This window comes from Nansenia antarctica (genome assembly GCF_963989245.1).
Source record: "Nansenia antarctica genome assembly, chromosome: 3".
Taxonomy (NCBI): Eukaryota; Metazoa; Chordata; class Actinopteri; order Argentiniformes; family Microstomatidae; genus Nansenia; species Nansenia antarctica.
Window position 1 is genome coordinate 63092806 of NC_137688.1, and position 18380 is coordinate 63111185.

Sequence of the window (18380 nt, forward strand, 5' to 3'; positions counted from 1 at the left end):
GTATCAAATGTTCATAATGTGTTAAGTCTGTTGTGGTGTGCAGTAGGGGAGTAAACAACTAATTCCTTTTAGTTTTTTCTGGTTTATTTCTGCAAAAAAAAAGATCTGAGATGATTGGTTTCAGCAGTTCATGTACTCACCCTCATACCAGAACAGAAGTGTTTAATAAAAAATAAAAAAAATCCTCAGAATTGTCATGTTTCCTTATTTTAAGAACATGTGTTCTAATGTAGCTCCCTAAAAACAAAAATGTTATGGGCTATAATCGTAGTGATAGATTGCCTGAAATTAGTCTTTCTGGTCTTATTTCAAGATTTTATGGGCTATAATCATAGTGATAGATTGCTTGAAATTAGTCTTTTTGGTCTTATTTCAAGATGAGTGATAGTCGGACAGCCTGACTTGTTTTAAGACATCTTATCAAGTGAAATTTGCTTACTGCACTGGCAGCCAAATTTGCTTGTTTTAAGTGCAAGCTTGCTTAGATCTAGAAAGTTTGGCCTTAAATCTGACAGGGCATTCTTGCAGTGTGTGCACTGGACAGAACGCAGATACCTTCCGAACTGGGATAAGTGAAGCTGAAACAGGTATGAAACAGGTATGAAACAGGTATGAAACAGGTATGGGCACTCCTGGTTGAATTATGCTGTAAGCTCAGGCAGGCCAGTACCACACCATTTAAAGCAGTTTTCTTGATTTTATTTAATGGACACATTATGGACATTTAATTGTTTTACTTTTAAACAAACACATTCAAACATGCTTTTATGTGTGACTGATAACAAATGGATACTAACAGGCCAGTAGGATGAGATCGGGGAGACATAACTGGTTACAATCCTGGATTTTGTTAACGGAGGATCTCCTGCCTTAGTTTTCTGGGGAAAAGAAACATGAAAAAGGTACAAATGATAATTCATTACCTATCTCATTCACACACTCCCTCTCCCATTCATCTTACATCTGTGACCTACTGAGTCCTTACAGCCCCAGTAGGTCTCTCAGGTCCTCTGACCAGGGTTTGTTGGTTGTCCCCCGTGCCAGACTGAAGACCCAGGGTGATAGAGCATTCCAAACCGTGGCTCCCAGGCTTTGGAATGCTGGAATGCTCTGCCCTTGGATCTTAGATCAGCTGGCTCGGTCGAGGCTTTTAAAAAAACAGCTAAAGACTGTCCTGTATAGACAGGCTTTTGGATATCCCCAAGGGCCTGTCTTTCTGTGTCCTGCTGATGTTGTTGTACACTTGTTGTCTGTTACTTGTGAGTAAAGACAAATGTTCTATCTTTGCACTCGATCAAATTTCAGGACCCTCCTTTCATGACTTTTCCTAGATATGTGCGTTCTACCACCCAGTGTCCTTACATTTTCAAAATCACATCAGGATAAGATAGTATAAAGCTATTTAGCAGTTTTTCTGTGTAGGAAGTAGGCTAATTTACAAGTTAAGTGCACCCCTAAGAGATACATTAGATAACACAAGGAGTCACATACCTCTACATTGAGGGGGTAGACCGCTCCAGCCACTTTCCGTGCAGACAATTTCAGCAGCACCCTTTAAACTAAAACCATGGTAACAGGAGTATGATGCAACCAATTTGCCAGATGTGGAACAAAATACAAAATCGCCATTCTGAATCTTTCCTGGTGAACCGCAGCGTATCAAGTCTGGAATTTAAACAAAAGAGATTGAGGTATTTCACATACAAACAATCAGTGTGTTCAGTGTATATATATATACAATATATATTTGAAACCACGACCAAGGGAGAGGTGGACCGCCGGCTTGAGGCCCTGACGTCCATCACAACATCACAACTTCTGAGAGGTTTGGCCATGTCGAGAGAGGCAACATGAGGGAAGAGTTGCCAACCAGTGGAGGTGTGCAGAGGGTGTCTGGATCCCCAAGGAAGAGAACTCGTAAGAACATCAGCCAAGATATTTTTCAGCATCTTGTCACGACGACTAACAGAGTTCCTCCTGAAGAACAGCTATATTGACACCTCTGCTCAGAAGGGTGGGGTCCCTGGAGTGCCTGGCTGCCTAGAACACAGCGGTGTCGTCACACAGCTCATCAGGGAGGCACGGGAAGGCGAAGGAGACCCGCTTGTATTATGGCTGGACCTTGCAAATGCATATGGATCCATGCCGCACAAACTGGTTGAGCTTGCCCTACAACGACATCATGTTCCCAGCAAGATCAAGGACCTATTTCTGGACTATTATGGTAAATTCAGGCTAAGAGTCACTGCTGGGTCCGGCCCATCAGACTGGCTTCGGCTTGAGAAAGGCATCATAACAGGCTTGAGAAAGGCATCATAACAGGCTTGAGAAAGGCATCATAACAGGCTGAGAAAGGCATCATAACAGGCTGAGAAAGGCATCATAACAGGCTGAGAAAGGCATCATAACAGGCTGCACCATCTCAGTCATCCGCTTCGCCCTTGCCATGAACCTGCCGGCCTGCGCCCCCCAGTACCTAACTGACTTCCTCCCCCAGCATACCCCTTCTCCTCCCCCAGCATACCCCTTCTCCTCCCCCAGCATACCCCTTCCCGGAACCTGCGGTCCGCTGACATGGGCCTGCTGTCCACCCCCCGCACCAACCTACGGACCTTTGGGGACAGAGCCTTCAGCGTGGCTACACCTACTCTCTGGAACTCTCTCCCCATAGTGATCCGCAACGCCCCCACCCTGGACTCCCTCAAATCAGCCCTTAAAACCCATCTGTTCTCCAAGGCCTTTAGCCCCTAGTCACTGTTTCTGTTTTGCTTTGTTTGTTTTCTGTTTTGTCTGTCTGACCATTTCTTCAAAATTGTAAAGCGTCCTTGGGTTTTATGAAAGGTGCTATACAAATCCAAGTTATTATTATTATTATTATTATTAAGTCAGCAGAGGTGGAATGCAGGGGCCCTTTGACCAAGACTGGAGTGCGACAGCCCCCAATAAGAGCATTCATGGACGACCTGACTGTCACTACTACATCTGTCCCGGGCAGCAGGTGGATACTCAAAGGCCTAGAGAAGCTCATCACCTGGGCAAGGATGAGCTGGAAACCTCCGGTTCCGGCCAACAGCTGTCCGTTACAGAGCAGCCAATCAAGATCTTTGACTGCAGCCTCAAAGATGCTCTCTCCATCCAGAAAACTAACAGCTAAGAGCTTGATGCCTGGCTCACCAAGGTGGACAAAACAAGGCCTGCCGGGGAGGTTCAAGGCCTGGATCTTCCAGTGGTTTATGCAGTGCCTATGACAACAGTCGAGTCCCTGGAGAGAAAGGTCAGGTTCTCGCCCAACATCAGTGCCCGACCTCATTAATGCTCGTGTGGCTGAATGGGAGCAAATCCCCCCATCCATATTCTAAAATATAGTAGAAAGTCTTCCCAGAAGAGTGGAAGCTGTTATAGCAGCAAAGGTGGGACCAACTCCATATTAATGCCCATGGTTTTGGAATGAGATGTTCAACAACAACAACAACAAGCACATATGGGTGGGATGGGTGCTGACACTAAGATTAGCACCAAGCATTTTGATTTAATACACATCGTGAGCTTAGAATTATCAGGTTCTATCTCCGTTTAGGGTAGTTCAGAGATATTGAGCGTTTTTACATTCCATTATATTTTGTGAGATGGAACCTTTGTATTTTATTCATTACTAACTAAAAAATGTCAACATTTTAAAAATAACACCACACAGGCATTAATAAACACCTAATGGATCAGATTATGTAAAAAAACTAAATTTTGACAAAAATGGAGAAGATAGAACCTTATATTAACGTCACAACATTATAAATGAGAAATCAGACTTATCACACCTGTGCTTGGGTCCTCTCCCCAGGCGTCCAGGCTCATGGATGGGATGTCGTCACACAAAATAAACCCGTCTGGGTATTTCTCCAGACTGAAGGGGTCAAGGGGAACCTCTTTGACTTCACTGTTGTCACAGACGACACGAGACAGGGAGTGCCTTCGCAGCTCGGCCCTCTGCTGCAGCGTGAACACACCCTCACTCTCCCACCAGAACCTGCAACAACACAAACGTCATCAATTACAATATCCAATATTATCTGAAGAATGACCCCTGTGACCCCTGTGAGTAAAAACAAAATTCTATCTTTGCACTCGATCAAATTTCAGGACCCTCCTTTCATGACCTTTCCTAGATATGTGCGTTCTACCACCCAGTATCCTTACATTTTCAAAATCACTTCAGGATAAGATAGTATAAAGCTGTTTTGCAGTTTTTGATTTTGGATTATGTCAAAGAAAATGTTGCTGTATTGTTTAGGTGCTTTTTGGTCTCTGTGATGGGGTTTAATTTTCCCCAAATGAAGGAAAGAGATTTTGCCTCCATTATTCAAGTTGCGTTATTTGTGTTTCGATCCACCTGTGTTGTGCTTGTATTGTAGGTGGCAGGTATGAGGTACAGTAATGACGAGATGTCATGATGAAAGCAAAAGTAACATTTTGGGGGGGTATTTTGGGAATATAAAACCCCATCTTGGAGACAGAAGAGGACTTCAGCAATCCAACAACATCCTAACTTTGATTAAAAGAAGTCTACAGTGTGCCTGTGATTAATACGAGCACATGGACATCGCAGTGGGGTATACCTCAATGCCGCTGCTACAGTGGGGTATACCTCAATGCCGCTGCTACAGTGGGGTATACCCGCTGCTACAGCAAACACAAATGGTAAATGGACTGACTTATATAACGCCTTATTCCAAAGCGCTTTACAATGGCCTCTCATTCACCCATTCACACACACATTCACACACCAATGGCGACAAGCTACCATGCAAGGCGCCGGCCCGCTCATTGGGAGCAATTTTGTAAAAAGTATCTTGCCCAAGGACACTTCGACATGTGGCCAGCTGGGGCTTGAACCACCGATCTGCCAACCTTGCGATCATAAGACGCCAGCTCTACCTCCTGAGACACAGCCGCCCATCCTCTGATCTAAACACAAGGTGTGAAGTGCACCACAAGCTGCGTCTCCTGAAGACACCCACTTTCCCCTCTACTGTGTCCCTGAAGACACCCGCTTTCCCCTCTACCGTGTCCCTGAAGACACCCGCTTTTCCCCTCTACTGTGTCCCTGAAGACACCCGCTTTCCCCCTCTACTGTGTCCCTGAAGACACCCGCTTTCCCCCTCTACTGTGTCCCTGAAGACACCCGCTTTCCCCTCTACTGTGTCCCTGAAGACACCCACTTTCCCCTCTACTGTGTCCCTGAAGACACCCGCTTTCCCCCTCTACTGTGTCCCTGAAGACACCCGCTTTCCCCCTCTACTGTGTCCCTGAAGACACCCGCTTTCCCCCTCTACTGTGTCCCTGAAGACACCCGCTTTCCCCCTCTACTGTGTCCCTGAAGACACCCGCTTTCCCCTCTACGGTGTCCCTGAAGACACCCACTTTCCCCTCTACTGTGTCCCTGAAGACACCCGCTTTCCCCCTCTACTGTGTCCCTGAAGACACCCGCTTTTCCCCTCTACCGTGTCCCTAAAAACGTATATTGCTACCTTGTACCGTTTCTCTGTTTCTCCAGTGTCTATATAAAAAACCCAAAAAGAAACTAGGTTTAGAGGTTTAAAAGGTTTTTCCTTCTATCAATGGCCCCGGGCCTGAGCTGGATTACTCTTCCTGCTACGACTGGTGGATTGATGATTCACTTGCTTAGTCAAATGTATTGATTGTAAGTCGCTTTGGAATAAGGCGTCTGCTAAATGCCAAAAATGTAAAAAATGGTGACAAGAGCTGTGAAGTATGTTTAAAAAGAGAACGGTTTGCCTTATTAGCTTCCCTTATCATATAGATAGAAACATCTAGTTTACTGTAGCAGCTCTTGAATTGCAGAGATGAAGAGTGGAAGTGTTTTAAATATGGTTAATGATTATTTCATTTAAGCAATGAGACCAACTCCTATCTACTCTCACACCGTCATCAAGCATTGTCTCACAGAGCAGAGAAATGGGGAAATGTTTTAGCGCAGTCTGACATAAGCACGAGTTGGCTTTAATAACGTAACGTATCGCGACATTGTCACACCGTCGATCATCCTCTAATCTCTGACCTACTGTATTGTGGTGTGAATGTAAGCATCATATATATTTTATATTATTATTATTAGCAAGTAGGCTACCATTCTCCATAACTAGGGCTAACATATACTGTGTTTTAACATGCAAATGCTTAAAAAAAAAGACCTGTCCCCATCCCGAAACATCCTCATCTGCTTTCCAATTAAGCATGAGAAGAGAGGTCCAGTCCTGGAGCCGTCCAGCGGTTCCTCCACCAGGCCTCCCAGCCACAGGTCAATGTTGTCAGGGTGACGGTACAGGTCCAGTAGTTTGACAACAACACTTGCGTCCCTGACAACCTTTCTGAAATCCTCTTGTGTATCGATCCTGTTGAGTCCACAGAACGTCCTCCAATCATTATATCCTGGAAAACATGAGAATGTGACTTCATTATGCTGACCCTTTCATAACAACAAAACAAAACATGTTTTAAACAGGGTTAGGTTAGGTAAAACAGGTTTTAAATGTCGACATCATTTAAAGATTTCGCATTTTACTTTTCCAGAGGTTCTTGGAGGTGGTTAGGACTACATGATTCTTTCAAGCTATTCGGTTGTTAAGTCGTGACGTGTTTCCGGGTCCAAAGTTGGCTGAGGCGCTCTCTTTGAAATGCCTCAGTAGTAATAATAATTCATTATATTTATATAGCGCTTTTCCGAGGCTCAAAGACGCTGACAAATATGGGAAAAATGGGAAAGTGCTGTGTCCCTTGTTGTATGAATAGATCCCAGTCTAAAAAACGATTGAACTGTCATTCTACCGCTGTAGTACACTGGTACTCTGGTGCTTTAGTACACTGGTACTCTGGTTAGTGCGGTGGCTTAAGACCATATTTGAAAATAATGGGGACGCGCCGGACAAAAGCACCAATTTTTTTCCATGTGCTCTACATCACCATAGCTTTCCATTTTTGGTGGGAGCCACTTCATCAAGATGGCCGATGGTGGCCATCTTGGATTTCCAAGGTGGCCGCCATGTAAAATCTATAAGTGCAAATATCTCGGCTTCCAAGCCACTTAGAAGGTCAATCTTGGTGTCAAAATATACATTTTCTGGGTCAGGGAATGCAATAAAGCTATTGAGAATATCATTATGTGATTTTTTTTTTTTTTTGGACCACTGCACTGACTGAGGCTGGTATCGCATCCTCTGGCACAGCTGACTCTTTCCTCAAAGCATGCACCTCACTAGGACAAGACATGCCCACCAAGTGAGCGCTCTGGCACTGGGGAAGCTGCAGCAGGATGCCTTCTTGGACATGGTGACTGAGGGACCACGTGATGAGAAGATCAAAGAAGCTTGGAGACAAGATATGATCACCAAGAGTCCAACATTCCAGTACTGGGATACCATCCTGAACTTGGAAATAATGGGTCTGATATTTGTACGTGCCCACAGAGAACAGGATTTCCCCCTCTATGTGGAGTCACTGAAGGCTCTCGTCCCATGGTTCTTCGCCCTTGATCACCAGAACTATGCCAGATGGATTCCTGTCCACATCCACAACATGGAAAGCTTGCCCACGTCCATTCACAATGAATTTGAAGAACATGGTCACTGGGTTATTCCCAAGACCACAAACAGATTCTCAAGCATACCGATAGACCAGGCTCATGAGCAGAATAATGATCTGGTGAAGGGTTCTGGGGGTGCAGTGGGACTCACCGAGAATCCCTCAGCATTCAAGAAGTGGATGATCGCAGGGCCTGAACAAGCACGACTCCTAAAAGAGTTTGAGCAGGAGTTCAGAAGAAGGCAATAAACAACAACACCATGAAGAAGGAATGTCTACACAGAAGACATTCAAAGAACAAGCACTAGCTCTGGTGCACACCATCACTGGGATGAGCAATCCATTCCTAGATGATACCCCCGAGCTTCTAATGCTGGACACACGAAATAACTGACGAGTCTGTGGTTAACACAGTCCGCAATGTGGAATCAGTGGGCAGAGATCAGTACAACAAGTACCATGAGAGAGTGATCAGGAACCGCACACACTCCATTCACGAGCCCATCAAAATTGCCCAACACCCAAGACCAAGCAGGCAGGGCAGATCTCAATGTTGAAGGATGATGTTGCACTCTTCTCCCAATTATATATAGCCATGCAACACAGAGAGGGTGACATGAGCACCTTTTTTAAGCACGAAAACCATCCATACCCTCCCTCCCTATCTGACAGAGGGAAACTACGCTTGGGAAAGAAGTCAGATCTGCTAATTGTTCTGACAGAGAAGACACAACAGGAACCTCCAGGTACTTTTTTTTTTTTTACAAACAAGTTGTAATCAGTCATTGGCATTAAGTAATATCAGTAATAATCAGAAAAAATAGCATATCATTCTCTTCAAGGTCTGTAGAGAGTCCTTATTTACAGTTTGTTTTTCGTTTTTTAACTAACTTTCTTTTTTACCTCCAGGGACTTTTGATGTCAAAGTACTCGACGGTGCTGCTGTTGTGCACTTCCTGTCCACCACCAACATTACCACATTCGACGAATATGGCAGTTGTGTCTTTGTTCCCCACATCATGAAGCACTTGGAGACCTCTGCAAGAGTTGATGTGGTCTGGGATACTTACATCACCAGCAGAATTAAAAAAAAGAGTCAACAAGGGAGAAGCTTATCGTGCCAACAGATCTGTTGAGGATGCTGTCAATCTAGCCCTCCATCACACACTACTACATCTGGAATCACCCAACACCTACGCCCGCATCCTATTCATTGACTTTAGCTCAGCCTTCAATACAATAGACCCGGTCAATCTCTTCAACAAACTGGTGGACATGAACATTGACCCCTGCATCTGCCACTGGATACGGAGCTTCCTGTGGAAAAGACGACAGCGGGTCAAGATGAACAGCCTTTCATCTCGACCCCTGACCCTCAGCACAGGCGCCCCCCAGGGCTGCGTCCTCTCACCCTGGCTCTTCTCCCTCTACACCAACCACCTGATATCCCTCCACAGCTCAGTCACCTTTATGAAATATGCGGATGACACAACCATAATCGGACTCATAACAAATAATAATGAAGACCATTACCGCGAGCAGATAGCCCAAGCAGTCACTTGGTGCCTCAACAACAACCTCCAGCTCAACTCATCAAAAACACAAGAAATCATCGTAGACTTCAGGCACAGCCCCCCCCCCCCAAAAAAAAAACATCAACATCCTTGGAGAACCCATAACCATAACGGACTCCTTCAAATTCCTTGGCACTCACATCAGCAACTCCCTCAAATGGAACACCAACACAGACTTCATCACCAAAAAAGCCCACCAACGACTATTCTTTCTTAGACAGCTCAAAAAATTCTAAGTAAAACAAAAACTCCTCCTTCAGTTCTACACCGCCATCATTGAGAGCATACTCACCTCATCTATCACAGTTTGGTATGGCAGCTCGGACAGTAAATCAAAAAGGAAACTACAGCGAATAGTAAGGAAATCATCCAAGATCATCGGCACCCCTCTCCCATCAGTTGAATCACTGTATCTCAAACGCACCACAAATAGAGCACATAAAATTATCTCTGACCCCTCCCACCCTGCTCACCACCTGTTTCAGCTGTTGCCCTCTGGACGGCGCTACCGATCCCTGGCCAACAAAACATCCCGTTTCAAAAACTGTTTTTTCCCCTCTGCCGTAAGGACTCTCAACACCTGACTCACTGCACTTTATAAATTGTAAATTGTAAATATGTTCTTGTCTTGTCTTGTGGTTATGTGTGTTCATGTCCATGTAATAGTCATGTGCAATGTGTGTATGTTTTTTGACACTGCTGTTTGATCTGTACCGAAAACAAATTCCACCGACCTAGGTCGTGTGGTCATTAAACTATTCATTCATTCATTCAAGCGAGGCAAAGGGATACGACGGAAGGTGGCTGGTCAGAACAAGCTGCCAGGGAATTGGAACAAGCAGGAACTCTTCACCTTCCTCTCCAGGAAGATTGCATCCATTGCCTGGCCAGATGGTAAGCAGGTCTTCATTACATCTGGCACCAGAGTGGTCGGCACAGACACCAGCCACTTCATACTGCCATGTAACCATGAAGAGGCCGACACCAGGATACTGATTCATCTGCTTGATGCCCTGGAGCATCGCTCTTCTACCTGCTTGGTACGCACTGTGGATACAGATGTTGTCGTTATCCTCATCGGCAAGTTCCATGCCCTGCTCACCAAGTATCCAGCTGCAGACATCTGGGTCGCTTTTGGCACTGGCAAGAACTACAGATATCTTCATATCAATAACATCTGCCATACTCTGGGCAAAGGTAAGTCCACAGCACTTCCAGTCTTCCACTGTTTTACAGGCTGTGACACAACCTCAGCATTCTGTGGGAAGGGGAAGAAGTCAGCATTGGAGGCTTGGGAAGTCCTACCCCGAGGTCACCCAGGCCTTCAACTACATGGCAGAAAATCCGCACACTCCAGTGACCATAGATGCCCCGCAATTTCAACTTCTGGAGCGCTACACAATCGTCCTTTACGACAAGACGAGTGATGTGGAATCTATTAATGAAGCACGGAGAGAGTTGTTCTGCCAGAAGAACAGAATGATGGAACACATTCCACCAACACAAGATTCCCTTCTGCAGCACTTGAAGCGAGTTGCCTACCAGTCTGGGATCTGGGCAACATCTGAACTGGCTCAGCAGCCGACACCCAGTCCAGAAGGATGTGGATGGACATTGGATAGAGACAGCCAGGTCTGGCTTCCTGTGTGGAGCATTCTACCAATGGCTTCGAAAGTGGCTTCGAAAACTGGTCAAATGTGGCTGTAAAAGCGTAAGTGGCTGTGGTGCAAAGTGCTCATGCAAGAAAGCACACTGGAAATGCACAGAGCTTTGCAGTTGTAAATGTGACCGATAATTTGATGATATAAAATGCTTTTTTATGTTAAAAAGTGAAGCACATAAAGTTCAATTCAATTAATGCATGTTGTCCATTTTTCAATATACATGCCATTGAAAACATACATATTAATATATGTCCAGCTGCTTAGGAACAGAGTTGAAAATTATGGATACATTGCCAGAATGAACATATTTATTTGATCTCGGCACAAATAATCATCTAGTGATATTCTCAATAGCTTTAATGCATTCCTTGACCCAGAAAATGTATATTTTGACACCAAGATTGACCTTCTATTTGGCTTGGAAGCCGAGATATTTGCATTTATAGATTTTACATGGCGGCCACCTTGGAAATCCAAGATGGCCGCCATCGGCCATCTTGATGAAGTGGCTCCCACCAAAAATTGAAAGCTATGGTGATGTAGAGCACATGGAAAAAATGTGGTGCTTTTGTCCGGCGCGTCCCCATTATTTTGCTAAGCTGCCGCACTAGGTGCTTTATTACACTGGTACTCTGGTGCTTTAGTACACTGGTACTCTGGTGCTTTAGTACACTGGTACTCTGGTGCTTTAGTACACTGGTACTCTGGTGCTTTAGTACACTGGTACTCTGGTGCTTTAGTACACTGGTACTCTGGTGCTTTAGTACACTGGTACTCTGGTGCAGGGAATTTCTGGTTTGGACCCGGAAATTGCTAAACGTCACGTTTGACGTCAGACTTAACAAGCACACAATTCAAACTGGTGGAAAATCCATCATGGTGGAAGTTCAGGGTCCCTGAGGAAATGTTGTTCTTTGTGAAGACACAGAAGTATGTAACACATTTCTGAATTCTTTGTCATGGAGGGTGACTCAAGCTGTGAAGTGATGCCAAAAGCCGCCACAAGGTGGTGACAAGAGCAGTTAAGGATGTTTGAGAAGAGAATGGTTTGCCTTGTCAGACAGGTTGGCAAAATCAAGTTAATTCTAGTAGCTCATGAATTAATCATGCTTTCACTCAAAGCACAGAGAAGTGAGGGAAATGATTAAGCGTGAGTCCGCTTTAATGATGCAACGTGTTGATTACAGAATGAAATGAGGGATTTTGAAATAAGATTTGAAGGTATACGTGTAGCAGACGTTCAATGTTGGAGATAACCCCCTGTTGTGTCTGACCTGGGAGTCCGTGGTCACGGCCCCGCTGCAGGTTGAGAGCGGCCAGGTCCAAGGCCTCTGGGATGTTCAGCACCACCAGCCTCTCTGTCAGCTCTTCTGTCAGCAGCTTGTCAGTCGACACGGCGGCTGCCGCTGTGCCCAACAGACCTCGCAGCACCGGCTCCAGCCCACCTTAGAGAGAGGAACACAGGAACAAGCTACACAATGCCATAGACAATCTACACAATGCCATAGACAATCTACACAATGCCATAGACAATCTACACAATGCCATAGATAATCTACACAATGCCATGGACAATCTACACAATGCCATAGACAATCTACACAATGCCATAGACAATATACACAATGCCATGGACAATCTACACAATGCCATAGACAATCTACACAATGCCATAGAACATGTCACAATTTTAAACAGCCATCTAGTGGCTCAGAAAAAATTGGGCCCAAGGCCAAACTTACTTGCCGACCCCTGATCTACACAATGCCATAGACAATCTACACAATGCCATAACCAATGGAATTAAACCAACTGGTATAATGCATACTTACTTGTTATAGTCGTACATACAGTATATGAGCCTTTTATATTGTTAGCAGAATCATAGGAACATTATGTGCTACAAATGTGAATCTTATGAAATTACATTGAGTGAAAAACTTCGATACTAGAAGTAAACGTCAATTGTAAAAAGAAAAAACAATTAGCTGCATGCACTTTATATAAGATATAAACGCTGTTCAACAACCAGTCATAGTAAACATCAACCAGAGTCATAGTAAACAACAACCAGAGTCATAGTAAACATCAACCAGAGTCACAGTAAAAGGTTTATGAATAAACACCATTCGCAGGCTACTTCGTCGCTCTCCTTTTATGGAGGGGCGCTACAACATGTTTTACTGTACACTTGTTTATGAATGGTGTATAAACAGCGTATCAATTGACATTATTATAAAGTGTTACCCAGCTGGGTAATCTGTATTTAATATGCCACAGTGCACTCGCTCAAAGAGGAGACATCATGAGAGAACACTGACCTTCTTTGACTAATCTCCAAGGACTGAAGAAAGTGTTGTGCAGGCTCAGAGAGGAGAAGAGATGGTGTTCCTGGAAGCTCTCGTTGAGCCTCCTGAGCAGCGTGGGTATGGTGGCATGGCCGAAGCGGAACGCTGCGGTAGCAAACACGTTGGAGGCTGACGGGTCTGTGATTGGATCATAGCCCCCATAGGGACCGACGTTGAGATCAAAAGCCTCTCTTCCAATGATTTTTGGAACATAATCCCTTATGGTGATAATCTGGGAGAGAAAAACAACAACAACAACAACAACAACAGAAAATAAAAGACCTTTAGATAGTGTATCTTCCACAAAAAGAAAAACATACAACAAAACAACTTGCAATCTATAATTCTGACATATGAGGAGTGTTCATTTCCAGCAGTTTAGGTGGAATAGGGTAAAGGAGCTTTATTATACCAGCTTGATATGTTTGTCTCCACACATTTTTGATATTCTTTGATTGTGATGCAATCACTTTACCAGCGTATAGTTTTTATTTATTCATGTCATTTACCTGTATTATAGAGGTATTATAGAGGTATTATAGAGGTATTATAGAGGTATTATAGAGGTACACAACTGGCTGAATTGTTATTGGCTGAAAAGATGCTAAAACAACACGTGGCTATTTTGTGTTTTCTTCACTTTCTTCACAAGACATTTACAGCCCAGTGTAGCGTTACAGTGAAAACATCTTTAATAAGGGCTAAATGATATAAAACCAAATATGAACTAAACCAAAATTAATTTGTGATTGACATCAAACAATACACTTATTTTAATTACTTAGCATGAGCACTTTGAGCTGCAACGTTTGCAGGAAAAGCGCTATACAAATACATGTTATTATTTTTATTACTTTCTTGTATCATTGGACAGCCCTAGTTTCCATAATAGACAGTGGGACTTGTTAGGATATATTTTTCAAAGGTCCTATTGTCCATTCTCCAGCACCAGCTGCTTAAGTCATGATGTTACATATCTTATCAGTTTTCCTGTTTTAATATGCACATCATGAGTATTGTATCCTAAGAACACATACGACCCATTGTAAGCTACTGTCTGATGACCATGAATCCAGGTGTTGTAAGAACCGATAAAAAACTCTCACGTCTAAAAGCCAATGCACACGGCCCCGATTTTGTCGCACCGCCGAATTCGATTCCATTGTTTTGAATGAGACAATGCACACGGCGTGCGATGCGATATTATCGCACCACAACATTCGATTCTCCATTGTGAAATTGAAATAATTCAAAGAATTGAGAATCGAATGTTGTCGTGCGATAAAATTGCACGCTGTGTTGCATTGGGCTTAACACAAGACAACACTCCATTCATAGTTTTAAAACATTCTAATAGGCCATTCAGCTCTTACATCATAGTGGCCAAAAGGGGAAGAACTCTGTTTGTGAACGTATATAATGTAATGTAATCTGAAGAAGAACACCTTTTTCTGAGACCACCTCAGGTTAAGGTGCAACTCTGTACTACACGTGTGATCTTCAATAAACGTCCACTTGTGCGAAAGAAAACATCTCTCCTCTTTCTTGGAGCAGTCAACCAAAATAACTGATTATTCTGATTTTAATTCCAACAGACCTGGTGCAGCGCTCCAATGATCTTGCGGGTCTCTTGATAGATGGTCTCTGAGCTCCAGTGGGCGTTGAGGTCCTCCAGAGCCTCTGCTATCCGGTTGTGTTCCCTCACCCACAGCGTGTGCAGTGCTGCCAGGGGCAGGATCTCGTTCACCCTGCTGTCTCCAGCCAGGAAGCACTCCACCCTCGGCCCTCTGGGGTCGGCTGGGTTCTGAAAACATGCAGACGGGCTGGTGGAGACGGAAGGCAGGTACGCTCTGCCGTGTGGGTCTGTGAGTCCAGGATTGACGGCCAGTTGACCCCGGGGGCTTGACAGGTTCCGGAGGGCACTCTGTAAAAACAGGGTGTGGCCGTACACAGTGGAGGCGTCCAGGAAAGAGGTGATTGAGTTCATTTGTTGCCGCTGTAGTGTGTGTCTGGTGTCGGCCACAGCGGGCGGGACGTGGCCAGAGAAGCAGGCAGGCGAGGAGCGGAAAAACGTCAGACAGCTTTTGTTCCTGGACAACACGTCCTGAGGGAGAGTCTGCAGCAGAGAGAAGATAATTACAGACTGTATGTGACACGGTCTGTTGAAAGGGGCCGCATGTCGGCAACTCTCGCGCAAATTAAATGGTAAATGGACTGCACTTATATAGCGCCTTTTTTGCTGCTCCAAAGCTGCTCCAAAGCGCTTTACAACGGCTTCTCATTCACCCATTCACACACACATTCACACACCAATGGCGGCAGGCTACCATGCAAGGCGCCGGCCCGCTCACTGGGAGCAAATTTGGGGTTCAGTGTCTTGCCCAAGGACACTTCGACATGTGGCGAGCCGGGGCTAGAACCGCTGATCTGCCAACCTTGTGATCATTAGACGGCGACTCTACCTCCTGAAACACAGCCGCCCACACAATGAACAAAAAGCTTCTTCCTTTTTAAAAAAAATGTGTTTTCCATTGTTTTTGCATATTACAAACGTTGAAGTGTTGAAGAGCCCACTTGATATACTGGTTGAGTGATACATGGCTTGTAAAACAAACTTACATTTTAGGACGTGTTCAAAAGCAAGGACTGTGTGATCATCTAGTTATGTGTAGTTATGTGTTTTTAGCATGTTGATGTTCTATCAGCATGTTGTGATGTGAATGAGACAATGCACACGGCATCGGGATCCGATGTAATGTTCAGACTTTTGTTATAAAAAATGTGGACACATTTCCGCATTGTTGAAAATCAATGACACATCGCTAGTCAACTAACACAGCTTGTTCTGTGAGCCTGCTAACAATGTAATGTATTGTTGTATGTATGTTTGGCTTGAGTAGTGAGTTTGTGTTGTGATTCTCAACAACGTTGAAACGTAGTTTGTGTGTTTATCAGGGCTCTCAAGTCTCACGCATTGGGCGTGAGACACACGGGCGTGTGAGCGTGTGAACGGGTTGAAATGCGTGTGTCTCACGCCCAATGCGTGAGACTTGAGAGCCCTGGTTTAAAAAGAAAAGTCTGAACATTTGTTTGGTTGCCGATATGAGGACCAAGAGGACTAGAACGTGTCACAATTATCTGTGGGATATGAATGTCCTCTAAGCCAGTAGTGACCAGGTGTCATACAGACCAAATTAAAACACTCCCTGCATCAGAATAATGAAATGCAATTCGGTTGTTAAGTCTGACGTCAACAGAAATTTAGCAATTTCCGGGTCCAAATAAAAAAATTCCCCGCACCAGAGTACCAGTGTACTAAAGCGGTAGAATTTCAGTTCAATCGTTTTTTAGACTCGGATCTATTCATACAACAAGGGACACAGCACTTTCCCGTTTTCCCCATATTGTCAGCGTCTTTGAGCCTCGGAAAAGCGCTATACAAATATAATGAATTATTATTATTACTGCGGCATTTCGAAGAGAGCGCCTCAGCCAACGTTGGACCCGGAAACACGTCACGACTTAACAACCGAATTAGATACTGTAGCTTGAGCTTCAAAACTTGTCCAAATGAGAATGAATTAATTCATGTTGACTGTATTATAGAAGCACTAAATGTACTATTTAGAATTAGAAAAATAACTTTGGCGTTGGAAATTATTCCAGTTATTGACCTAATGTAAAATGTTGACATAAGATGATGTCTTTTCCCATTGTACTTCTTAAATAGCAAGAGATGTGGATTATTTCACAAAATATATGTATATATTATACTGTATGAATATGTTACACGTTCGTGTTTTGGTCCGCATGTCGGCATCCGATTTAATGTTCGGATTTTTCTTTCATTTCCACGTTGTTGAAAATCAATGACACATCACTAGTCATAACACAGCTTGTTTTGTGAGCCTGCTAACTATGTAAAGTAGTGTTATAGTTAACTAGGTAGCAGTGGGGATTACTCTGAAGCCACTGCACTGCAGTATTTTGGCTTGACTAGTGAGTTTGTGTTGTGATTCTCAACAATGTTGAAATGAACGTGTTACATATGGTAGAATATGGAATGTTAATGAAAGAAATCCCCAAAACAGGAAGAGAAAGACAACTGTGATTGGTTAGGGGGATCATAAGACAACTGTGATTGGTTAGGGGGATCATAAGACAACTGTGATTGGTTAGGGGGATCATATGATGAGGGGTGAGGAGTTACCTCAATAGGGAAGCAGGGGTTTATGTTTTCACATGTGCTCAAACAGTCCAGTCCTCCCAAGAAAGCAGCTTTGCTTGTGCTCTGAGGAGTGAAGGATATGTCATGGTCTATGTACTGGCCCCAGTCCACCAGCATCTGAGAATAGGCACAGTCTTCCACAGTTCCTTTCCTGGTGCTCTGCATCATGTTCTTGCTGACTTCCCGTACCTTAATACAGTTAATACATTAAATCAGTACCTATTAATACAGTTAATACATTAAATCAGTACCTATTAATACAGTTAATACATTAATACAGTACCTATTAATACAGTGAGAACAAGGAGCATCGACTCAGAATTGGAGATATGTTGCTCTCCCCATTTTCACAGAGGACATAAGTTAACACTGAAGTAAAATGTCATAAACTGTAGTTTCATTTGCTGTCATTTCCAGGGAAATCATAGGACCAGACAAGTACTCTTATGATGGATCTCTAGATCACCAGCCTTTTTGAAAAATGGTCTTGTTGACTGTAAGCTGTGAATGTGTCTTCATAATCATGACCCATTGTATAATTAAATCAGTTGATGCACATGTGGGGAGCATGGCACGTTCTGGCCTGCAGGTGGAGCCAGACTGTGGTGGAGGGTGGATGACAGGGCTGATTGCGGACAGGTGTCAGTAATCAGCCTCGTTATCCAACTGGTCTATTTAACCTTGGTGTGTTTGTTCCCCCTGGCAGTGAACGAGGCAGAGACAAGCTGCCAGATGGAGAGAGACACTGTGTGTCAGTGAGCGAGTCCCGAAAGGGCGTATTATTATTTGTTTGTTACACGTCAGTGTAACTGTACAGCGAAATTAGGGGTCTAATTAATTTTTAGGTGACTAAGAAATCTAAGTTTCTTTGTAGGACAATCTACTCTGTATACTGCAAGTATATCTAGATTTCGGGCGAACAAGCAACGCCAGCGTGCTCTCTCGACCGGCATTTTTTGAAAAGTGAACT

At 44.0% G+C, this 18380-nt stretch overlaps 1 protein-coding gene across 1 annotated transcript; it reads right to left on the bottom strand.

Moving 5' to 3' along the window:
• Window positions 1–870: 870 nt before the first annotated feature.
• On the bottom strand, window positions 871–17578 carry LOC308154259 (thyroid peroxidase-like; the record flags this gene model as incomplete). Its single annotated transcript, XM_080527426.1, has 7 exons — window positions 871–878; window positions 3816–4024; window positions 6210–6447; window positions 12109–12279; window positions 13156–13414; window positions 14780–15298; window positions 17393–17578. The coding sequence occupies 7 exons, from the start codon at window positions 17576–17578 to the stop codon at window positions 871–873; spliced, it is 1590 nt and encodes a 529-aa protein (XP_080383552.1).
• Window positions 17579–18380: the final 802 nt, after the last annotated feature.